The 25692-nt window shown below is 46.0% G+C and overlaps 1 protein-coding gene across 4 annotated transcripts in view; it reads right to left on the bottom strand.

The window, feature by feature from the left end:
• Positions 1–9834: 9834 nt before the first annotated feature.
• The window catches only part of LOC131140676 (protein jagged-2-like), a 52678-nt gene continuing 36820 nt past the window's right edge, over positions 9835–25692 (bottom strand). For 3 of the 4 annotated variants that reach the window (XM_058091321.1, XM_058091322.1, XM_058091324.1), the window contains 21 exons: positions 23545–23675; positions 22921–23040; positions 22728–22841; positions 22541–22654; positions 20893–21006; positions 20219–20265; positions 19485–19658; positions 19257–19407; positions 19025–19189; positions 18734–18847; positions 18541–18654; positions 18257–18370; positions 18047–18163; positions 17949–17976; positions 17351–17436; positions 15716–15829; positions 15519–15634; positions 15193–15441; positions 13091–13222; positions 12483–12642; positions 9835–12200 (listed from right to left, as the gene is read on the bottom strand). In XM_058091321.1, coding sequence (XP_057947304.1) covers positions 11704–12200; positions 12483–12642; positions 13091–13222; positions 15193–15441; positions 15519–15634; positions 15716–15829; positions 17351–17436; positions 17949–17976; positions 18047–18163; positions 18257–18370; positions 18541–18654; positions 18734–18847; positions 19025–19189; positions 19257–19407; positions 19485–19658; positions 20219–20265; positions 20893–21006; positions 22541–22654; positions 22728–22841; positions 22921–23040; positions 23545–23675 — 2971 coding nt within the window. In that variant the 3' untranslated portion in view covers positions 9835–11703. The remainder of the gene's footprint in view (positions 12201–12482; positions 12643–13090; positions 13223–15192; positions 15442–15518; positions 15635–15715; positions 15830–17350; positions 17437–17948; positions 17977–18046; positions 18164–18256; positions 18371–18540; positions 18655–18733; positions 18848–19024; positions 19190–19256; positions 19408–19484; positions 19659–20218; positions 20266–20892; positions 21007–22540; positions 22655–22727; positions 22842–22920; positions 23041–23544; positions 23676–25692) is intronic. The other variant, XM_058091323.1, reaches the window with a different exon arrangement.

The following is a 25692-nucleotide window of genomic DNA, read 5'->3' as shown; positions in this document are numbered from 1 at the left end:
TTCCATGTTTGACACCTTGACACTACCTTGTTTATTAGCCTAGCATTAGCATAGTCTCTCTGGAATGAAGGACTTTCATGTTTGACACCTTGACACTACGTTGTTTATTAGCTTAGCATTAGCATAGTCTCTCTGGAATGAAGGACTTCCATGTTTGACACCTTGACACGACGTTGTTTATTAGCCTAGCATTAGCATAGTCTCTCTGGAATGAAGGACTTCCATGTTTGACACCTTGACACTACCTTGTTTACCTTGTTACCTTGTTTATTAGCATTAGCATTAGGGCTAGGTTTGGGATTTCTGTGAGGGTTAGCATTGTGGTTGGGTCCAGGATCGAGGTTGGGTTAGGGGGTTAGTTTGGGGATGGGGTTTTGGCTCAGGTAGGATTGGTTCTAGAGTCAAGGTTACAGTTTGGGTGACGTTCCAGGCTAGAAGTTTTTCCATGCCCTCTAACTTAACAGCAACTTCTACGGAATCTCATGTTTGTGTCGCCACGCCAATATCTTCATGCTAACAATGGTCAAGGGACACCCACAGCTTCTTAGCTAGCTGCAGGCTGGACGTAGCTGCAGGTTGGTTTGTGAGCCAGAGATAAAATAAGATATGCTGTGATTGGCTTTATTGATCCCTGAGGGAACATGCACTAAAATGACAGTATAATAGCACGCAGAAGATAAAAGGCAATAAAGCTGCTAAATGATCAAATAAATATTCATAATGAGGCTGTCTCGCTGATGCTAATAGCATTTCTCCCTACAGGCTCATTCAAGATTTATAGCGCGATGGAGGAGTGGATGTGGCCAGCTAACGTTATTGCAACCATTTGACGCTGACAGGTGAGTTGGCCTACAAAACGCAGTGAGGGTTACTTTGTGGCCGGAGCAAGCTAGCGCTGTTCGCGTTCAACTTGTTATTCCGCACTTTTATTATTATTACAACTACTAATTCCCCACTGAGGGACGAATAAAGACATATCTTAATAACTAGTGATGGCCAATTTGGGCACAAAAATTACATATCAGTGCCATATTTTATTGAAGTAAAGATATTGGCGTGCTATACATATACATACATACAACAGTATACAGTACATACATACAACAGTATACAGTACATACATACAACAGTATACAGTACATACATACAACAGTATACAGTACATACATACAACAGTATACAGTACATACATACAACAGTATACAGTACATACATACAACAGTATACAGTACAGTATACAGTATACAGTTTCACACAACAACTTCACACAAAAGACACACATGAGAAGTATTCATTCTACCAATAGGAGTTTAAAATGAAAAAACCAACTCTTTTCAAGTCTTCCCATAATGCTTTGTGTCTGAGCATTTCATTCATTGGGGTGCTGCAATGATGTCAGCCTCCCTCTGGGCTCCTCTGGCTCCCTCTGTGGGACAGAGCCAGCAATGCATTCATCCATTTTTTATACTATTTGTCCTCCAATAAAATACTTTGTTCAAACCGAATGTAAACTCGTATTGGTACATGTTTGTCTATCTATTAGGTTATCATTGGAGTGTTAACTTGCTGTGTGATGAGTTTAGTGTAGTTTGGGCTGCTGCCAAATAAATACATTTGATTTCATTGTATGTGTTTTCAGCTTGTACATTTGTTTGATTTGATCATAATATTCAAACGTGTTTCTCATCATATAATATAATAATATTTCTCATTAAACAATTTTCATAGAAGTATACAGTTTTGCTCCTAAAATGATTACTTTCATTTTATAACATTTTGCAGTATTTCTCTGAATTTTTGCTAATTGTAAGGCTTTTTAAAGATTTTTGGTGTAAATATTTATTCTCGTATTCAGACTTTAGTTACATAACATAAGTTGTAGTCTATGGCTACCATTTTTTTTGGGGGGGGGGCTTGGGGGGGGGGGCTTTCAGCGTGGAGTGATTGGCTGACAGTCTTTGTATGTGTTCAACTACTTTCAAGTCCTCAATTACTTGTGAAGCCAATTCTTGTGTCTGCAGCTGAGGTTAAAGGTCGCTTAGTCCTGGTCAGCTGGTCATTCAGTTTGGTCCCGCCCCCTTTTGGTCCCGGTGGGGGCTTTCATGTCAGACCGACACATCTGTCCTCAGCCTTAAAGGAGGAGGAGGAGGAGGAAGATGGCGTGCCTGCACACACTTCTTACGCACACGCCATCTGGCACATGTGTTGGCAGATGCACCTGACACACACACGCACACACACAAAAACACACACAAAAAACACACACTCACACACACTCACACACACTCACTCACAACAGCTGCTTGTGAGCCTTGCATCATTTGAATCAGAAAAGAAACTTAGATCATGGAAACAATGGTAAAAACTGCTAACCTGTACTTGTCATCTAGGCTGACTCTTGTTGCTATGGTTACACACACACACACACACACACACACACACGCTCTTGTGGCAGCTGGTTTGTCCCTTTCAAAGCTCATAAGTCAATCAGCCCCTCCCACTCATCAGATCTCCTGTGCCCCCCCCCCCTCCATCTCCTTCCATTATTACAAAGCAACAAAAGAACTTCTCTTAAAGCAGGGGTGTCCAAACTTTTTCCACTGAGGGCTGCGTAGAGAAAAAGGAAAAGATGCAATTAGATATTTATATACATATATATATACATATATATATTTCTATATATATTAGATTAGATATCTAGTAAAGCAGCGCATGTCCAGCACGTCCAGCATGTCCAGCATGTCCAGCACGTCCAGCATGTCCAGCATGTCCAGCATGTCCAGCATGTCCAGCATGTCCAGCATGTCCAGCATGTCCAACATGTCCAGCATGTCCAGCATGTCCAGCACGTCCAGCATGTCCAGCACGTCCAGCATGTCCAGCATGTCCAGCATGTCCAGCATGTCCAGCATGTCCAGCATGTCCAACATGTCCAGCATGTCCAGCATGTCCAGCACGTCCAGCATGTCCAGCATGTCCAGCATGTCCAGCATGTCCAGCATGTCCAGCATGTCCAGCATGTCCAGCATGTCCACATCCTAAAACGTTACAAGAAAAAACTGCATGTCAGTTTTGTGGTTTGGGTTAAAAGCGTATTATTAGTATGAACTTCAGCCTCCCCCCACATTTTTTTCCACATTTTATTTCTTTCTTTTCTTCTTTCTGCAACCCCCCCCCCCCACCCCCCATGCTTGAATTTCATAGCAGGTGTTCCATGAAAGCAACGAAAGTTTCCATACGCCTCGTCTTTAAAGTCGTCTGTGGTCGTCCATCATGACGTCACCGTGAAGAGCAGACATCAATGACGTTTGATTGACACCCCCCACCCCCACCCCCCACCCCCACCCAAGATTCAGCTGTGAGACCTGACAGCACATGCCCACTCAAGGTGTGTGTCCACGTCTTGGAACAACTGACTCATGAAGCCAGGAGACCCCCCCAGGTAGGATCCACTCAGAATGGTCTGGAATGTGCTCCTCATGTGATTCTGTGGGACAATTTCCCCAAATCTCACCCCGTTAATCCTAACCCTAACCCTAATCCTGACCCTAACCCTGACCCTAACCCTAACCCTAACCCTAACCCTGACCCTAACTCTAACCCTAACCCTGACCCTAACCCTAACCCTAACCCTAACCCTAACCCTAACCCTGACCCTAACCCTAACCCTAACCCTGACCCTAACCCTAACCCTAGCTCCTAATGTGATTCTGTGGGACAATTTCCCCAAATCTCTCCCCGTTAATCCTAACCCTAACTGAGTCCACGACTGAGATCCATAAACCACATTAAAAGTAGGGTCCAATCGACTCAGAATGGTCTGAAATGTGCTCCCATATCTCACTCCGTTAACCCTAACCCTACCTTAACCCTAACCCTAACCCTAAGACCCCTTATTCACCCCTAACCTCTAACCCTAAACCTTAACCCCCCTTACATTCTGACCCTAACCAGAGTCCACAATCCAATGGACTCAGAATGAAATGTCTGAAATGTGGTCCTGGCAAGTTTCTGTGGGACATTTTTTGAAATTGTGACCTCTAACCTTAACCCTGAACGAGACCTTATTCACCCCAACCCTAAAACCTTAATCACCCCGAACTCTAAGACCTTATTTTCCCCTAACCCTAACCCCTAACCTCAAACCCTAGACCATAGCCCTGACCCTGTGTAGTACTGTCTATTTGAGAAACCAATGACTGAGCACGACTAGTACAGGGTGGGTACAGGGTGGGTACAGGGTGGGTACAGGGTGGGTACAGGGTGGGTACAGGGTGGGTACAGGGTGGGCCTTCACCTCTCCCCCAAGGTCAGCTGGGATGGTCTCTAGCATACTCTCCCTACCCTAATGAGGATAAGCAGTACCAAGATGGTACTATGTACTGTGTACTATGAAAGAGAGCTATGCTGTCCTTGCTACATGACAGCAAGGTATACAGTGGTGTACTGTACAGTAGTACAGTAGTACAGTACACCACTGTATACCTTGCTATATGACAGCAAGGTATACAGTGGTGTACTGTACAGTAGTACAGTAGTACAGTACACCACTGTATACCTTGCTATATGACAGCAAGGTATACAGTGGTGTACTGTACAGTAGTACAGTGGCAAGGTAAAGGCGTACAAGTCCAAGAAGACCAAACACTTGAACAGGGCATAGGCACAGAGTACAATGTAGTACAATGTGCACATAATATACAGTGCATATACTCTATATGCTATACTATACTATACTATACTATACTATACTATACTATACTATACTATACTATACTATACTATACTATACGATGCTATACTATACTATACTATACTATACTATACTATACTATACTATACTATACTATACTATACTATACTATACTATACGATGCTATACTATACTATACTATACTATACTATACGATATGATACTATACTATACTATACTATACGATGCTATACTATACTACACTATACTATACTATACTATACTATACGATATGATACTATGCTATACTATACTATACTATACTATACTATACTATACGATACGATACTATACGATACTATACTATACTATACTATACTATACTATACTATACTATACTATACTATACTATACGATGCTATACTATACTATACTATACTATACTATACGATACTATACTATACTATACGATACTATACTATACTATACTATACGATGCTATACTATACTATACTATACTATACGATATGATACTATGCTATACTATACTATACTATACTATACTATACTATACGATACTATACTATACTATACTATACTATACTATACTATACTATACTATACTATACTATACTATACTATACTATACTATACTATACTATACTATACTATACGATACTATACTATATGATACTATACTATACTATACTATACTATACTATACTATACTATACTATGTTATACTAAGTAATTTTCTTTAAAATCCAAACAATGTATTAAAACCCCCCACCCAGCTAACAGCATGAAGCCTATTGTTCTAACGTTGGATTGATGGAAGGAGTCAGAGTGAGACGTCGCATTGTCCATAGTCAAGCAGACGTCTGCTTAAAAACACACACAGTTCATCTGCACACCATCATGGAGCTCAATGGACATGAAGCCTTTTGTTGGTGCCAGCATTGTTGTCCTTATTGTCTTTATGTTGGACACGTGGACGCAAACACACGCATGGCGTCTCAAGCAGGAAGTCAAAGAAAGTGGACACAATGGCGGGATGGGGGGGTGGGAGGGATGGGGGGGTCGAGGCAGGTGTCGTCTCATCTTTTGTCCTTCACAGCTGCTGTGTCTCGCTATGTGGTCATGTGACCGGCGCCATGTTGATCAGATGTGGTGTGTATAGTGTGTGTAGTTGTATAGTAACTACTCTAGTCATTAGTTTCTCATGCCTTCTTCATGAGTTCCTCAGTAGCAGTAGTACTGTCAATGTATGTGCCGTAGTCATTACTTCCTCAGAAACTACTCTATTTTTCTAGAAGTACTAAACTTGGTCCTTCTGAAGTGGATTCAAGCCAGAAGGTGATGGGAATTTGTAAAAGGGAACAAACAAGGAGTGAATCCAGTTTGAATCCAAGTGTGAAGAGTCCAGTCCACCTGATGTTCGTAGTATGTTCCTCTGAGCTGATGGCAAAAACTTTCACATCACTTCACTTTTTAGCTTGGCCTTCACCCCCCCCCCCCCCCAACCCCCCCACCCCCCGCTGTGCACCCCCAAGACAGCCCCCTACCCTAGGACAAAACCTCATTATTGGACCTTCTGTCTGCTTCTCCCAAAAGCTTCGGGGACTAAGACGCGTGTCCAGAGTTCAGATGAGACCCTGGTGGGCTGCCACAGTCTGCTCTTTTGTCCCCCAGCTGTCCCGAGACCCCCTCACCAGCCCTCCCATAGACACTCATCGGAATCATTCCATTGGCACGACCGGAATGGCACCAAGAATTCTATTGTGTTCCAGACAGGTTCAGGACCCCCGCCCCCCAAAATCCCAGCCCGCATACCCACATTTCTTTTGTATCGTTGCGTTTTTGGGGGCTTTGGGGTCACCAATGGCGTCTTCACTGAAAGGAAGTTAGCTCTAATCATAAAGCTATGGAAACGTAAACAGGATTTCTTATGATGGGAAAACTGATTGACTGGGTTAAAGTCCGTTTCGGTTACAGTCATTCTGGGCCAAGTTCATGATGCTAACCAAGGTTCCGCTGTACATAACGTCCACACCATCTTATTATTATTATTATTCATTATTATTATCATTCATTGGTGGTGAGTACCAATACATTTTATACTTGAAATGTGGGTCAAGCATATTTAGGGCTCAAGCTAGTTATCAGTTAGCCTGCTAGCTTCTGTCGCTAGTGAACAAAGTCAATGATGGAGAGAAGCTAGTAAATCTAATCTCGTAATTGCAAACCAAACGGGAGGAGATGGTCAGCATGGAGGTAGCTGGAGGACAGGAAGGCCAACACGTTAGCTAGCGAGCGAGCGCCACCCAAACACGGCTAACAAGGCAGCCAGCGTTCTTCACTGCTGCTGAGTCATCACGTTACACGGCGCGCCTTCGCGTGTCCTCACATTGTGGACGAGAGCTGTCACTTTCAGGACGAGGATCGTGGCGACATCTGTCAAAACATCGCCCCCGCCCGCCCGTCCGCCCCCCCGCCCGCCTACTGGCCACATGACCACGTGGGCCTTTATCCGCCACCCGCCATCATGTGCTGTGACAGGATGACGGCTGGCGTGTAAGTGAGCTTTTAGCTTGCATGCACACATGCTGTGTGTTAGTGTGTGTGTGTGTGTGTGTGCGTGTGTGTGTGTTAGTGTGTGTGTGTGTGTGTGTGTGTGTGTGTGTGCGTGTGTGTCACTGACTGTCCTTTTTTTCATGGCAAGCCCTCCCTAGGAGGAGGAGGATGGATGATGAAGACTGAAATGAATTAGTACTGACCCAGCCTCCATGTGTCCATCACACACACCTGCATCATCACCGCCATCATCATCCTCGCTTGGCTTGATCATACACAACATATGGACACTTCATTAGGTACACAGCTATTATTTGGGTGAGCTGACTGAGCTACAGGTAGGATACAGTAAATAACATTGTTAAAATACTACAATACACTACTAGCAACTCCATACATACATACATACATACATACATACACATGTTTATGATATGTAAATCATGCTAATGCGTCACGACACTCAAGTATAAATGATAGCCTTTGACCCCAGATGATGATACACTTTGGCAAGCACAACCCTAATTTGAATTTATTACGACAAAAGCAACCGTCCACTACTTCTTTATTATGATTATGATCATGATTATGATTATATGAGTATGAATGAGTAGTGTGTTGTGGCGATGCTGCTATCTAGTGTCAAAGACGACACGTTACATTACATGTGTTGCACTACACTTTGTAGCCACAAGAGGGTAGTGTTTTACTGTTGTATGAAGAGCGTGCATTAAAACACCAAAATACCACTTGAACTTTTTTTTTTTTTTTAGCTGACTGACTTGTTAAAGTTTCTGGTAAATTTACATCTTTATTCTCGTAATTACGACTTTTTTTCCATTCTTGAAATATCCTCGTAAATTTCTGACTGTATTCTCGTATAATTATGGCCTTTTGTCTTATAAATTAACACTTTTTCTGGTTAATTTACGACTTTATTCACATAAATGTACAACTTTATTCTTGGAAATTAAGATTTTTATCTTGAATAAAATAAAATAAAATTCTGACTTTTTCTTCGTATATTTATGATGCTATTCATGTAATATTCAATGAATATCATGAATTTACGACTTTTTTGATGATTTTGATGATGATTTACAACTTTTTATTCTGCTAAATTTACAACTTTGCTTTATGATCATATGACTATATGACTATATTACTAATACTACATATTATTATTTTTGCCTTGTAAATGAGCAACTTTTTTCAAGGTGTATTTTTGAATTTATTTTCAGAATATTCCTACTTTTTTCTCGTAAATGTATAATTTTTATCCTAACTTTACTAAATGGGTTTTTTTCAGCATGGTAGTCCTTTGTATAAAAGATACTTTTGTCGATGAGAAAGAGAGTGTGTATGTCAAGTGTGCACTTTGTGTTTGATGTAAGCTGCGTCTATTAATAATACCTGTGTGTGTGTGTGTGTGTGTGTGTGTGCATGTGTGTGTGTGTTTTATCAGCAGGAAGCTGACGTTCAGTAGAAGGAGGAAGTTTCTCTGGTTCCCACCATAAATCAACAGGGACACAATCAGTGTGATGAATGAATGGACGGGAACACACACACACACACACACACACACACACACACACACACACACACACACACGCTAGCTAGCTAGCTAGCTTGCCGGTTTTGTGGTGCTACATGAAGGTGTGCCTTCTGCTGGTTTTAGCGCCACCTTGTGAGTTCATGGCCTCCACGGGCTGACAGGAAGCCATCATGGATCCTCCACATTTCTTCATGAAAGATAACAATCGTGTTCTTTGCCGTGTTCAAGTCATTCTGATGGACGGAATCTGGCGCTGACGTCGCCATGCTGTGCTTCCCTCAGCAGCACATGATGTCACGTGACCTCAGGGGACGTCAGCGTTGTCTTTGAAGCAGCGACCCCTCCCTCGGTGAGAACATCTGGAAAAGCGTGCACGTGGAGGGCGTGGCTTCGCGGGCGGTCCGGGTCCACGCGGGCGGTCCGGGTCCACGCGGGCGGTCCGGGTCCACGCGGGCGGTCCGGGTCCACGCGGGCGGTCCGGGTCCACGCGGGGTCTTTCATCTCAGCTTGAACATGTGGATTCAGGCCTCACTGAGGAGTGGTCCTCCGTCCTCCTGCTGTCCCGCCTTCCAGCGTCTTTGACTCACCGGACGAACGTTTGTCAGCCAGTTAGCTACTGAGCTGCTGACAGTTAGCATCCTTAGCATCCTCACCTCGTCTGGTCTACGACAACACGTCGATGTTGACGCCGCCGTGGGGGACGAGCGCCAAAAGAAATGGAGTGCAAGTGTGTCGTGTTGCTATTAGCGGCGTGTAGCAAGTCCCGCCCCCTAAACATGGCGGTGTCGTCCCTCCAGGCGTTCCTGACACGTTTGTCATTCCTCTCCGAGCAACTGCTGACTACATGAACAAACGACAAAATCCCGCCAAGCGCCCAGGACGAGCGCCACAGCTGCTGGGACGACATTAATCATTTATCATCGGCTTCACCAACGCAAGTTAGCATGTCAAAGTTAGCATGCGGCTAACACAGCAAATGAGGAGTGATGAATATAAACCAGAGACAACAGCATGGTATAAAATACTTTAATAAATAATACGATGGTTCAAACAAACGTTACACCAACAAACCAACAACGTTTTTGTACAAAATGATGACAAAGTTCTAGAAGCACGTTCTGCCTCGCTTTGGGACTGACCTTTGACCCACTAGCTAATGCTAATGCTAAACACTAGCTGGTGTTCTTCAGTGCACGAATGACAACTCAGCTTGTTCCCTTCATTAGACCATCATGGCGAGAGGCGGGGCTAAGCCGGGAGTGATTGACACTTGCAGACTATGCAGAGAAGATGACATCACAAGGTTTTATCATCTTCACTTTTCTTTCCTTTCAAGAGGATTTCATGCACAAAGTAATAGTGGTCATGTGACTGCTGCCATGTCGCCTACTTGGGACTTTTGTAGTGTTACACTGGTGCTCGTTACAATGTTTGTCCTGTCACGATTCCCATGGATCTTCTAACCAACACCAATAACACCTTATCCAATCCACTCACGCAGACATGTGTAACACCTCTGTAATGCTTAGGTAACGCTGGTGTAACACCTGTGTGACACCTGTAGAAGGTCAGTTTTACACATTTGTAATAGCAGTGTAATTCCAACGTAACAGTGTAACACCTGTGTAACATTACGTAATGCCTGTGTGGCACTTGAGTCACATCCCTGTTACACCCGTGTTCACATATTTGTAGCATCTGTGTCACACGTGCAGCACCTGTTACACATGAGTCATGTTCATGTTACACATGTGTAACGCATGGGTAACCCTATTAGAACTGCTGTGTAAGATATTTGTAACATGTGTCACACCTGTGTAACGCATGGGTAACCCTATTATAAGTGTTGTGTAAATGAGTTGTAACATCTGTTACACATGTGTAACACATTTGCAACAGCAAGTCAATGCTTATAATGGCCATGCATTACTAGTATTGCGGTTACACTTGTGCAGTGTCCAGGTAACACCTGTGTAACACACATGTGTTACAAGTGTACAGCACCCACGTAACATTAGTGTTACAAGTGTATCCATGTAACACCTGCATAGCACTTGAACATCTGTGATACCCACATTTGGAACGCCTGTGTGTGTCATGCCCATGTTACACACATGTAACATTAGCATTACAACTGTGTAACATCCATGCAACAACTGAGTAGCAGTCACATCCGTGTTACTTGTGTAACACCAGTGGACCCCATCTGTGACACCTGTGTAATGCCCATGTAACACAGACACGTAGCATTAGCGTTATGAGTGTGTAACATCCACGTAACACCCGTGCAGCACTGGTGCTAAACCCATGTAACAGCCGTGCAGAAGACATTTGCCCCATCTGGCGTGTATGCGTGTAACGTGCACGTAAGCGTGTGTGGCCAGCGCTAAGAGGAATGACATCATTTTCCAAGGAAGCAAACAATCACGTGGTAATAATCTTAATATTCATAATAATTGTACATGGAAAGGAAGCATTACTTAAGTTACCAAAGTAAAATGTACACATTGTGGGTATTTACAAATACACGGTATGTACAAAGATGTGCTTTGTTTGGTATTCCATCAAGCTGAAGGCACTCTTACTCTGAAACTACCTGATGCAGGAAGTGGATCGGGTGGATGTGGATGGACCATGTGATGCTGGGTGTAAACAAGCTTGTGCCAGGTGGACTGTCGTGGACTCTAACGCGTCTTTTTCAGTCCTCCGCATAACGCCAGGCCAGCGTAGAAAAGAGGCCGGTGGGCGGGGCTAAGGCAAGAAGGACCAATAGAAAGGCAAGCTGCCAGTCCAACATGAAGAGTAGCTGCAAAAAGCCCGCTTTTCAAATCCTGACTTCCTGCCACGTTGCAGACCGCCAGGCTCCGCCCCTGCGGCGTGCTCATACGTAGTGGTCTTTGATGTCCTCGCCCAGCTTGGCGGCATTCAGGTTTTTCCAGCGGTTGTCCTTGGGACTGTAGGCGGTCCGGTGTGGCGCTTTGACCCGCCCACTGCGCGTGGTGCAGATGACCCCGCCCTTACCCGTCATCCCCTTGTCCCGCTCGCCCCCCGCTGAGCACTTGGGCGGCGGACGCCTGTCCTCCCCACCGAGCGTCCTCTCCTCGTCCTCCTCCTCGTGCTCGCTAGCGGCCTCGGCGCCGTCGCACGCCCGCTCCGACGGGCCCATCAGCTTCTTGCATTCATACCGAATGTCTTTGTCCCGGTTGTCTTTGGGGGCGGGGCTCCGCTGAGGCACCAGCCGGTTGTTGACGGTCCCGTCCTCTGGGCGACACCTCCTCTCGCGCTCTTTCTTCCTCTTGCGGGTCCACCAGACGCACACCACGACGCACGAAACCCACACCGCGCAGAACAGCACGCACAGCAGCGGAAGCACGTAGCCTGGCGTGCACGACAACGTGTCAATCAATGTCACAGTAACCATAGCGACATCACGTTTCATCATCAAGTTCATCCATCATCAGCTGTCATTGCTGATCAAAAGTTTCAATGAAGTCCAAATTAGGAAACAAATATGAGAAACATTTTGAAATCTTGGGGCCAACCAATCAATTTCTCTTCCGGGTCGTCAATCATTGATCGAATGATCTCATTTAACCCGCAGCTCCACAGGAGGCCTGAAGGAGGCGCCACAGAGGAGCAACAGAAGCGAGAGGGACTCACCCACAGCCGGGGCGTCCACCCGGGTCTCCACTTTGACCTCCACCACGGCCAACATGACGCTGCTGTTGTGGCGCTTGGACAGCGCCCCGATGACGGCGCTGGCCGCCTTCTGGATCTGTCCGCGCTCCCGGACGTTGGCCTGCACCTCCTGCTGGAAGGACTGGCGGGGGGACACAACAAAACCTTGGGATGTCACACATCTCCTCCTCACCCCTCATGTGGGAGTTTACTAACATGCTAACATGCTAACATGCTAACATGCGTGTAAGCAAAGCAGGACTACAAGAAGTTCTTGAGGTGATTGACAGGCTTCCAAGTCCTGGAGGGGGTGAGCCAGGAGGAAAGACCTCGTTAGTGAGACCCAAAGAACAGAAGACGTCATGGGAGGACACAAAGAGGGTGAGGTGATCAAACGTCAAGCAGATGTTCGTTCACACTTTAAAGATGCAGACTGTTGCTATGTTGTCATGGAAACAACTAGCAAAGCACCTGATCCTAGCTAGCTGCTTTCGGTTTTACTTTTACATTCAAAGGAAGTGAGGTGGAGGTGGAAACATGAAACCTTTACGACAACACTTGACATGAATGTGTGTGTGTGTGTCAATCACCATGGCAACCTCCACAGCGTCACTGTTGGTGTAGGACACTTCACACAGGATGAGCAGCGCTCGCTCTTGGGCCAGCATCTGAGTGATGGGAAGGTGGCGGATCTCAGAGCAGATGTTCTCCACTGTGGTTCCCTGCGGGGACAGAACGTTCTTGAAGCTTCCAAACGTCTTTCCAAGATGTCGCCTGCTAACAACTCCACATGCATGACGGTAGACATGCAAACGCCTTCATTGATCCCATCATCGTTTACATGATGTAAACATCATTGTTTACATGATGTAAACATCATTGTTTACATCATGTAAACATCATTGTTTACATCATGTAAACATCATTGTTTACATCATGTAAACATCATTGTTTACATCATGTAAACATCATTGTTTACATGATGTAAACATCATCGTTTACATAATGTAAACATCATCGTTTACATCATGTAAACATCATTGTTTACACCATGTAAACATCATTGTTTACATCATGTAAACATAATCGTTTAGATCATGTAAACATCATCGTTTACATCATGTAAACATCATTGTTTACACCATGTAAACATCATTGTTTACATCATGTAAACATCATTGTTTAGACGATGTAAACATCATTGTTTACACCATGTAAACATCATTGTTTAGATGATGTAAACATAATTGTTTACAACATGTAAACATCATTGTTTACATGATGTAAACATCATCGTTTACATAATGTAAACATCATCGTTTACATCATGTAAACATCATTGTTTACACCATGTAAACATCATTGTTTACATCATGTAAACATAATCGTTTAGATCATGTAAACATCATTGTTTACATCATGTAAACATCATTGTTTACACCATGTAAACATCATTGTTTACATCATGTAAACATCATTGTTTAGACGATGTAAACATCATTGTTTACACCATGTAAACATCATTGTTTAGATGATGTAAACATCATTGTTTACAACATGTAAACATCATTGTTTACACCATGTAAACATCATTGTTTAGACGATGTAAACATCATTGTTTACACCATGTAAACATCATTGTTTAGATGATGTAAACATCATTGTTTAGACAATGTAAACATCATTGTTTACATCATGTAAACATCATTGTTTACATCATGTAAACATCATTGTTTAGACGATGTAAACATCATTGTTTAGATGATGTAAACATCATTGTTTAGATGATGTAAACATCATTGTTTAGATGATGTAAACATCATTGTTTAGATGATGTAAACATCATTGTTTAGACGATGTAAACATCATTGTTTAGATGATGTAAACATCATTGTTTAGACGATGTAAACATCATTGTTTACATGATGTAAACATCATTGTTTAGACGATGTAAACATCATTGTTTACATCATGTAAACATCATTGTTTACACCATGTAAACATCATTGTTTAGATGATGTAAACATCATTGTTTACACCATGTAAACATCATTGTTTACACCATGTAAACATCATTGTTTAGATGATGTAAACATCATTGTTTAGACGATGTAAACATCATTGTTTAGACGATGTAAACATCATTGTTTACATCATGTAAACATCATTGTTTACACCATGTAAACATCATTGTTTAGATGATGTAAACATCATTGTTTACACCATGTAAACATCATTGTTTACACCATGTAAACATCATTGTTTAGATGATGTAAACATCATTGTTTAGACGATGTAAACATGATTGTTTACATCATGTAAACATCATGTGATGGAGCATGTCGTCCATTCCGACCAGGGATGGTTTTCGATCTTCTTTCGTGCTAAAAGTGTCTGGAAGACGTCACCAAGGACATCATGCTGGACCGCCGTTCTTCAAACAAGAAGCAGGAAGTCCTGAAACTACAAAGTGCCTACTCTGATATGTTATTCTCCAGTCCCGCCCACGCAGGGGCGTTACTCCTTCCTGAGTGGATCAGTCATGTGATTAGGTGTTAGCATTGTGTCTAAGTCCAAGTCCACAGTACTTAGACTTAGTAACACTCGTTACATTGGCGTAACATCTAACAAGAAACGTCACTAATAGTCCAATAACAAAATCCTGGTTTAGCACTTAGCCGTGTCTCCTTACCAGGGGCACTTTGTCCTTCCTGAAGATCAGCGTGATACGAGCGCAGCTCTCATCGAGGTAACCGCTGTTGGGCTCGCACTGTGTGAGCACAGGTTTGGGGGCGTCTGGCGTGGAGCACACACCCCACTGGTGGCAAGGCGGCGAGAAGCAGGTGAGGAACTGGTGGCCCACACACTCGTGGCCCCCGGGACAGGGCGGAGGGTGAGGGGGAGCTGTCCGCAGGAGACAAGGCCGACGACCACACAACACCTGGAAGAAGACACCTGGAAGGTCGGACTTTGCGGAATGCAGGACGCTAGACAAGAAAGGCCTTCAAGATGGCTGACCTTGGAGCAGTGGACCAAGCCATCCACACACTGACAAGTGTTGCAGTCGTCATCCCAGCGACCCCCATGAGGGAACTGAAGACCCGCGTGATGACACGGCTTGCCCAGACCCACAACTGCACGTAGATATAGATACATCGATACATAGATATACTTGGTAAAGATGCAGTATTACTAGACATACTGTAGATACTCACACTCCTGACATCGAGGTCCAGCGTGTCCAGGAGGACAAAGACAACGGAAGGCGTTGATTTCATCCATGCAGGTGGAACCTTCAGCACAGGGAGACGACTGACACTCGTCCACATCTGCAAAAAAACACGGAAGCAAAGTCTTACTTTGCTTTGGGGTGAACTTGCAGATCTTGATGGGGGGGGGGGGGCAAATAAACACACTGCTGAACTCCAGCAGCGACTTAGCATCACCCTAATGCTACATTCGTGTATTTTGTCATTTAAATGCACGTTTTACATATAACATATATAAGATACGTATATATGTTCTACATATAACTGCCTCTCAGTCAGTAGATGCCGTCAGTTTTAAGTTCCTACCTGTTTTCGTTTTTGGTTCCTACCTAGCTGCATGTAAGTCAATGAGGCGGAACTAATTGTCTGTAAAATTGTCGTTTCCGCACGTACTTGTTTAATCGTCACACCCATCCAAAATAAGCTCCGTTGGTTGCCACGCTATAATAGGTGCTAAAAGTTAAAGAAGACATATAGAATTCCATCCTAAGGCTTGTGTGCAGCCATTAAGGTGCAGTAAATGTGTTTGGTATTATTTTCCTTTCATCTCTTCGTGTTAGTTTCGTTAGTTTCCAGTTCGCTGTAGCAGCATTAGGGTTGGTTGTGTTATTATTATTTTGTTGCACATGTGATGGTTGGTTGTTTATGGAAATCTTTGGATGTCATGTGACACGTTTAGTTGCACTACTGTAAAGAAAAAGGCTTGATTATAAAACGAATTTGGAGACATAATGTGTTATTGTATATTGTGTATTATGTGACCGGTAATTGATTGTATTTTGTGTCTGTTTGAACCCCTTTCAGTTCTCACGTTGGTTTATGGAATAAATCCATCAGGAAACAGGAACTAGTTTCTGTCTGTCGTTGCACATCCGAGGGAGTTACACTACGATTTCATGTTTTATTATACTAATGTGAACATGTGGAAAATGTACTCTTATAGCATGACCTACTTCCACATTACTAAGCTGCATACCCAGGTGAAATCCACCAAATGCAATGTAGCAAGAAGTTGTTCCATAAGATAAAGAAGGCATGCTCCTTTTTCTAATTTCCCACACACCAAATATGTTGACGAGCACACAGGAAATTGTGTTTCTATCGTCTGTCCTTCTCGCCAAACACCAACAGGTTTCACATTTGGTAAATCCCATTCCGGGTGTAGAAAGATGACTTTTACGTCTCCTCCTGACAAGACTTTGTGTGTTGTGATCGTCTGCATGTGTTCTGCATGGTCAAGGCAAACATGCTAAACATGCTAAACATGCTAACGGTCCTCCAGTTCTATTTTGGTCATTTGACCCAAAGAGTCCTTCAGCGTGTTTTTATACACGCTAACCGCTAACCTACAGTAGATAACCACGAGAAAACACACTGACCCATCTGATGAAGCTGACCCGGGATCAGCTGGGGGGGGGGGGGGGGGGGGTTAAGACCATCTTCCTTAAGGGCTTCCTAATCCGTGGCCCTCAAACAATAAGACGGAGCCGCCCCCACTCTATGTCGCAACCTCTGACCTTTGCCCCCCCCCCCCCCCCCGCCCCCCGCCCACCCCGGCACCGGGATCCCAGGCACACTCACTGATGCGGCAGTCCGGTCCGGCGAAACCCGGGGCGCATTCACAGCGGAACCAGTTCTCGCCGTCCACACATTTGCCTCCGTTGTAGCTGGGGGGGGACATCAGGACAAAGATTAGTGGACGCAGGACATCTTCTGGAAGGTTCTGACTGGCCCTGGGTCTCGGAACGTCAACATTCCCAGTCTTTGTCCAAACCTTTAACAGTTGGTTCTGGTCCACGCTTCATATGTAAATCACCCATGACCACATGCTGAGATCCTCCCCCTCCCACCATTAATCCACCTGTCAGTCATTATGGGGGAGCCTCCGGGGGGGTGGTGTGTGTGAATGGGGGGTGTTCTTGTCCCTTTTGTCCTGGCGTCACTCTGATGTCACAATGATCTAAGTCATCTATTTCTACGCTGACAGGAGCTAGCCTAGCTAGCTAGCTAGCTAGCTAGCGCTAGCCTGGCCACTCCAAGGCCGATGTTGACTTCCAATAGTCAACAACACATTTAGACGTCCTCGTCCTCGTGTTCGCCGGCAAACATTAGACCAAAGCGTGATGTCATGACTCCGCCCACCAAAAAAGCTGATGAGGAATGGAGACAGTCCACCTACCAGGGATGAGGACTGCAGTCGTCGGTGTCTACAAATAGAAGATGTTTCCATGAGAAGGTGCTAGAAGGTGGTGAAAAGCGACGTGGGCGTGTACGTACTGTCAGCACAGGTGGACCCCGCCCATCCGTCTCTGCAGATGCACCAGAAGGTGTCTTCTACTCCCACACACGTCCCGCCGTGCTCACACGGTCCAGACTCACAGGTGCTGTTTTTGGCTGGAGGAACGTTTGGAAGGAGGTGGTGGATGTTAGACGGAAGGTCATAAGCCATCAGGTGTCCAAGCCATGGCGCCATGATGGCCGTCTGACCTGTGCTGCAGGTGTTGCCGCCCCAGCGGGGGGGGCAGCGACACAGGAAGGAGTCTCCGTGGTCGTAACACGTTCCTCCGTTGAGGCAGGTGCTGGAGTCGCACTGACTCTCACCTAGAGGGGGCAGCGTGGAGACCTTAACGCTACTTCCTGTTTCTCAGCGGCAAAAGGTGTGTATCGTATATATCGTATATATCATACCTATATATCATATATATCATATATACTGTATGTCACTGTTGATCACTGCTTATCCAAAATGTAAGTAAAAGGCTCCAACTCACGTGAGCTGCAGGTTTTTCCTTTCCAGTCGTCCACGCAGTCGCAGTAGAAGTCGTTGAGGAGGTCCACGCACGCACCTCCGTTCTCACACGGCTTCCTGCTGCACTCGTTTACATCTGGGACACAATTCACATTCTTTGTTCATCCTCATCCGAAGGGAAGGAAAGCTCCATTTTTAGCCCCCCCCCCACTTACCGATATGGCACAGATTCCCCTCCCAGCCGGCCGGGCAGAAGCAGCGGAAGGAGTTGATCCCGTCGATGCAGGTTCCTCCATTCCGACACGGAGATGACTCACAGTCGTTGATGTCTGGAGGACGATACTTCCGTCAGCACACTCCCACCCCCACTTCCCCATTGTACCAGAATTCCCGACATTCAAAACCCATTCCCAGGCTGCCGGGTGCACGGCGGAGCAAAGGAAGCATCTTAGATCTTAGCCAATCAGATGACAGACATTAGCGCAAATACGAATAGTAGGACTGACTCTGGTGGCAGTAGGTCCCAGTGAATCCGGGCTGGCAGGAGCAGCTGAAGTTCCCGGCGGGAAGGCTGATGCAGTGTCCGTGAGGTCCGCACACGTTGGACGAAATGTGCCAAACCCCCTTCTGGCTGTCGTTGGTGGCCACGGCAACCGTGCAGCTGTCAATCACTGAAGGCAGGCCGAGTTGTGGTCTTTCATCCGCAAACAGGAAGTAGAAGGTGGAAAGCTGAGCTACCTTGACAGTGGCTGGTCTTGCAGTGGTCCTTCAGCTGGGAGCAGGTCTTCCCCTCGTAGTCCTCAGGACATGAGCAGTAGAAGTCCCCCATCAGCGTGTGACACTGGACCTTGTTGTGACACGGATTGGGACTGCATGGATCCTTCTGGAGCTTTTTAGGCAAAAGGAAAAACTTGACAAACGTTGTTGAATCCTGGGAAAAAACCAAAGTCTTCTACTCTTTCTCACCTCGCAGCTTCTCCCGGAGAACCCGGGCAGACAATCGCACATGAATCCATCCAGAAGGTTGTGGCAGCGGCCAGCGTTCCCGCACGGAGCGCTGGCACAGCCGTTTCTCTGGATCTCACAGTGTCGACCCACAAAGCCGGGCTGGCAGACGCACTGGTAGCCTCTGGGCACCTCCTGGCACGGACGCAAGGGGTTACTCCTTCCTTCCTTCCCACATCATCATCATCATCATCATCATCATCATCACCTTTCAGCAGCGGTGTCACTCAATTTATGAATGAATGAGAGAAGAGTAATGCGTCTATACGAGAACATTGGTACATATTCACGTATATACGACATCCACAAACGTTGGTTTTGGTCAAATATTATTCGTATTTTTCACCATAAGTTGTTCATAATGAATAAATGGCAGCATCCACGTTTCTTCATTGAGCATTGAGGTTTATGCTAGTAGTGTGCTATCACACCTAAATATTAAAATATGAATATACGTACGTTGGGAACACGTTCAAAGTGAACAATGGCAATTGAAGAGAGATTACGGGATTATGTATTACTGCGGGAATCTAGCGTACATTTGACGATGGACATGAATGTTTATGTTATGATGTTATGATGTTATGATGTTATGATGTTATGATGTTATGATGTTATGATGTTATGATGTTATGATGTTATGATGTTATGATGTTATGATGTTCAGATGTTCATCACCACAAGCTAAAGCTCACCTTGCAGCTCCCCCCGTTTTGGCACTGTCCATGGCAGCTGTTCACGTCTGGACACAAACAACACAGTCAGGTGTTTGTTTTTTACAGAATGATGGATTATTATTATTATTATTATTATATTGGACGAGCAGAGCATGCGGTAGAAAGAAGGAAGAACGCGGAGAAGCATGCCGTATATGAGAGCAGTCCAATCTTCCTCCATGAGGACGTGCAAAGAGAGACTACGCCGCTTCAGTTTGAGCATGTCAGGAAATGTTTAGTTTGGGAGGCTGAGCGAATGATGCTAAAGATGCTAAAGATGCGCTACTGGTCCACTAGCATCACGACTGATACAACAAGTGTCTTCATGGACTGGAAGATCTGACAAAGGATGCTGTGCCTCAAGTGGTGCACTTCCGTACCGACACCCGATGGAGAGAGCAGCGTGGCGTAAAGGAAAAATGAGGTTTGATGCCATGGAGTTGGAGGATAATAAACAATAAACAATGCTAATATGTCATTATGACTAAATATTACTAGTAAATATACTATGACTAAAGTGTACAGACTATAGTTTTCCATTTGAGACATCGTATTTGAATGTCCATGGCAAGATGTCAGCCGAGCAGTGCTAGCTGGCCTCTAGTAGCGCTCCAAGCGGAAGTAAGGAAAGGTTGTGCCGACTGGATACTAACTGATGTCACACGTGCGGCCCCCCCATCCAGGAAAACAGGCGCAGTGATATCCGCCAATCATGTTTTTGCAAGAGTAAGCGTTGAGGCAAGGCTGGGCCACGCACTCGTTAACGTCTGCAAGATCAGTCCACACAAAGAGACACAAGGACAAAGTGAGACGACAAACAAGCCAATCAGAAGCCCCACATCACGCCCCCCCCGGCCCCCCGCCGCACAACATCACGCCTAAAGTGGGCGGGTCCAAACCGACTGAGGGGAATCGTTTCAACTTGAACTTTTCCTTGGTTGCAGATGTTATCTCAGCTCATTTATTCATCTACGGATTTTCATCATCAGGTGACTGCAGGCAGAATGCTGGTGCCCGCAAGTCATGCAGTGATTTGTACAGATAATATCTTATTCTCATATGCTAAGCTAGTTCAACACAACATACACATCTTAGCTTTGGATTAAAGCTGACACAGCATTCATTCATTCATTCATTCATTTTCTACCGCTTATCCTCACGAAGGTCGCGGGGGTGCTGGAGCCTATCCCAGCTGTCTTGGGGCGAGAGGCGGGGTACACCCTGGACTGGTGGCCAGCCAATCCCAGGGCACATATAGACAAACAACCATTCACACTCACATTCATACCTATGGACAATTTGGAGTGGCTAATTAACCTAGCATGTTTTTGGAATGTGGGAGGAAACCGGAGTACCCGGAGAAAAGCCACGCATGCACGGGGAGAACATGCAAACTCCACACAGAGATGGGCGAGGGTGGAATTGAACTCGGGTCTCCTAGCTGTGAGGCCTGCACGCTAATCACTCCACCACTTATTTTTATCATTAAAAATGAGCTGCGTGCTGGAAATGGCTCCCAGGCCACAATTTGGATACCGCTGGTTTAAAAGGCTTTCGTTCGTTTGTGTTGGCTTGGAAACGCAAGCTTCGTGAATGAAGCCTTGGTGGAGGTCATCGCTGTTGTTTGGTACCAAGAATGTTTCTAAAGTGTCTTTTCACAATATTTACATCAAGCAGCTGACATTGCCCCCCCCCCCACTCCGCCCTGCATTTGTGGGGTGGGGGGGTTAATGTCTCTTTGGCATTCCCTGGAGGCCGACCTGCGACATTCCAAGCCGTCAATTTCAGAGGCAGCCGTCGCCGTGGTCGCCACGCCGCCTCACTCGCTATAAGCCCTGAGCGTGCATTAATAAGCCCCCCCCCCCGAGGAGGCGGCACCTGTTGCTCTGTTGAAACCATAACCACCCCCCGAGCCCCCACCCCAGACCACAAATGATAGCCCCTGCCACCCTCTTCTCCTCTACGGTAAATAAAAAAGGATATGTTTCAGGTTGTAAAGTGTTGGGGGGGGGGGGGGGGGGGGCGTGTACATACTGTACACACCCCCCCCCCCCCCCTCCCTAAATGACGCTAACTATGGAGGTGTGGAGGGCAGCTCTCAAGGCTAGCAGTTGCCCGGCGGGGGTTATTTCTGGCGATACTCAAGTCGCTCATCTCGAGTTACGCACGAGCGTCTCCGTGCACGCGTGCAAACACGCGTCCGCCCACGCTAAGCACACGTATGACATTAGCAGCAAAACCACAAAACACATACCAAGACACCAGGGGACATGCAACCGTGTCCATAAGCTGGACTTGTACCTATTTGGCAGGTCTGTCCCGTCCACTGGGGGGCGCAGAGACACTCAAAGGCGTTCTCCTGGTCGATGCAGGTCCCGCCATGAGCGCAGGGACCGGACGCACATTCATCCGTGTCTGGAAGACAAGTGGACCAAGTGGACTTGCTAAAGGGTTCCTGTCTAGAACCGCAGAGTTTCAGGTCACTCACCTTTAGCACAGGTGGGTCCAGACCAGCCATCGGGACAGAGACACTCGAACCCAGACTGGACCTCATGGCAAGTCCCCCCGTTGGCACAGGGGTTGGAAACACAAGCGTGCTCAGCTGGACCAACGCAAAGTCCCAGTCAGCAGGAACCACAGAGCATGGGGTTCTAGAGACCACCCGGCATTCCCAGACTCACCGATCTCGCAGTTCTTTCCCGAGTAGCCGTCTGGACAGGCGCAGTTGTACTCGTCTGGTTCTGTGTTCATGCATGTGCCCCCGTTCTTACATGGCCGATTGGTCCCGCAGTAGTTTAGATCTGGACAGTAAACATGCTGGTTCATCCCACTGGGAACGCACCCCCGGAACGCTGCCGTCCAACTTTGGGGGGGTGGACCACACACCAAGGAACAATGCGTCTTAATCCACTTTAGTCCATTTGTCAAAGACTGTTCCACCAATGTTGTGTCTGTTTTGAAAAACGGAATAGTCGCCAATAGTTTGGAAATTCCCAATCCGAGATGTAGTAAGTAGGTTTGATGTCGTGGAGGATTACTACAGCCTCCGTTTGGACTGCTCGGACCGCCAAGTGTCCACTATCACCAGCAGTTCTCAGAAGGCTGGACTACTGCCTGATGACCAGAATACCTCATGCTAAAAATGGCTAATTTGCCTCAAGTCCAATAAGAGAGGGAGAGACCGACAAAGTGTGTGATGAATTTCCCCCTCACTGTGGCGATGGAGTTTTTTCCTTATGGGTCTTGTATGTGGGGGTGAATATTTCTGCAGGTGTGAAGTTTGATTATGGAGACGAGCATCTGACCTTTGTCACACAGCAGGCCCCCCCAGTTCTTGTCACAGGTGCACTGCCAGGGCTTGGCGCAGGTGCCATGCACACATCCCGGGTACGGCAGACACTCGTCACAGAACGGGCCCCGCCAGCCGTAGTTGCACCTGCAACACACCAAGGTTATCCTCCGACCGACAGCAGCAGGGAATCTGACAGTGATATTCCCGACGGGAATCAATGGCGCACGGGAAGATGTTTGTGTGCGGGGGCGGGATGGGTCGTCTCCGAGGGGCGGGTTAGCTAATCTGTTGGTTTATGGACGCACTCTGTTATTCCAAGGCCCGGCGCTAACCTCGCCCCACCTGTCCTGTCATTTCTACCATGGGCTAATTTTAGCCTGCGGTCAGACGCCCCCCCCCCCCCCCCCCCCATCGCCCCCCCGCCTGCACTAAATGCTGCAAAATGGACACAGGCCGAGCCCGTCTCCTTCCAGTGGTGATGTACTGCTCCTGAGGACATGCAGACCAAGATTTGTGTCAAAGTGTTCAAAGTGCTGCCCGGGGGCCACTTGCAGCCCAGAGATTGTCTTTCATTGGCTCGCAGAATCATCATATTTTGCCGGGTCCAAGACGCTAAAACGCCACAACCATCATGGAGGACAAGATGGCTTCTTTGAGCATGTGAAAGGATCTGCTCCTATGAAAAGGACAGTGATAACTAATAACTAAGCTAGTTATTAGTTATTTAACAAGATGACTAATATTGTTATGGATTCACATTTTGGAAGAGAAATACATGAATACATGAATACATGAATAATTAATACATGAATAATGAATACATGAATAATGAATACATTACTAATGAATACATTACATCAGGCCCAAAGAAAGCAAGCCAAAGCTTATTTAGTTGTTCATTCATTCATTCATTTTCATTCATACCTATGGACAATTTGGAGTGGCTAATTAACCTAGCATGTTTTTGGAATGTGGGAGGAAACCGGAGTACCCGGAGAAAACCCACGCATGCACGGGGAGAACATGCAAACTCCACACAGAGATGGCCGAGGGTGGAATTGAACCGTGGTCTCCTAGCTGTGAGACCTGTATGCTAGTTGTTTATTTAGTAAATAAGTTTGAAAGAAGATCCTGAAAGACGTCTAAAATCGGTGAAGACCAAGACCATCCTGGCCACACAAAGCAGGAGAGTAGAAGATGAGAGCTACAAGAAGGTGAAGACCAACGGAGCTCAGCTTCATGAGGGCCACTGACAATGGAGAAAGGGTGGAGAAAGGAAGGGTAGATACTCTCTGGTGTTTGGAAACGGCGGCGCCTCCGTGGTCACGCGGCGCCGCAGCTATTTGTAGCGCTTGTCTTGTACAGCATGCGTGCATTGTTGACCACAACATGGCGTCGTACGGCGCTGTGGCCACTGTGGACAGTCGCTCTGGCTGCGGCGTGGGTGAGCGTGGAAAATACCGGGGCCCGCCCGCCAAGCCAAGGGTGGCATTACCACGCCAGCCCCCGCTGCCTCGACCGTCCCAACGCGGGAAAGGGGCTGCCCTGGCTGAAAATATCCCCCCCCCCCCGGCTACTACCCCTGCCTGGCTTGCGCCCCTCAGACTGACCACACCCTGACGACCGTGTGTGTGTGTGTAGATGCACTTAGCTGGCTGTTGCCTAGCTACTGTTTGCTGTCACATGAGGGGGCGTGTGTATGAAATATGAAATATGAAATATGAAATATGAAATATGAAATATGAAATATGAAATATGAAATATGAAATATGAAATATGAAATATGAAATATGAAATATGAAATATGATTTTTTTTCCTTCTTCCTGTTTCTGTTGACGGCCTTTAACACGCTAACGCTTCATTCCTTCTCTCCGTCGTCATCCATGTTGCACAATTCCTCCAAGTTGTCCTCAGTAACATCCATGCCAATCATCTCATGAACCAAGACGTTCTACCAGGACAACTCGTCCACGTGTCCACGTGTCCACGTGCTACTGTACACGCTAGCGTACGTTTGCGTCTGCATGATGTTGGCCTGGCCATCAGCCAAGGTGGAACCAATGAAACCAGTGGAGGGCTGCCAGTCTCCTGCATGCTTCTTTTAAGCGCTGGAGAGCAAATCACATGTTGAGGCACATTCCACTAGTTTCCTCTCTCTCT

Source organism: Doryrhamphus excisus, chromosome 13 (genome assembly GCF_030265055.1).
Source record: "Doryrhamphus excisus isolate RoL2022-K1 chromosome 13, RoL_Dexc_1.0, whole genome shotgun sequence".
NCBI classification, from domain to species: Eukaryota; Metazoa; Chordata; class Actinopteri; order Syngnathiformes; family Syngnathidae; genus Doryrhamphus; species Doryrhamphus excisus.
This window is presented reverse-complemented; position numbering and strand designations above follow the sequence as displayed.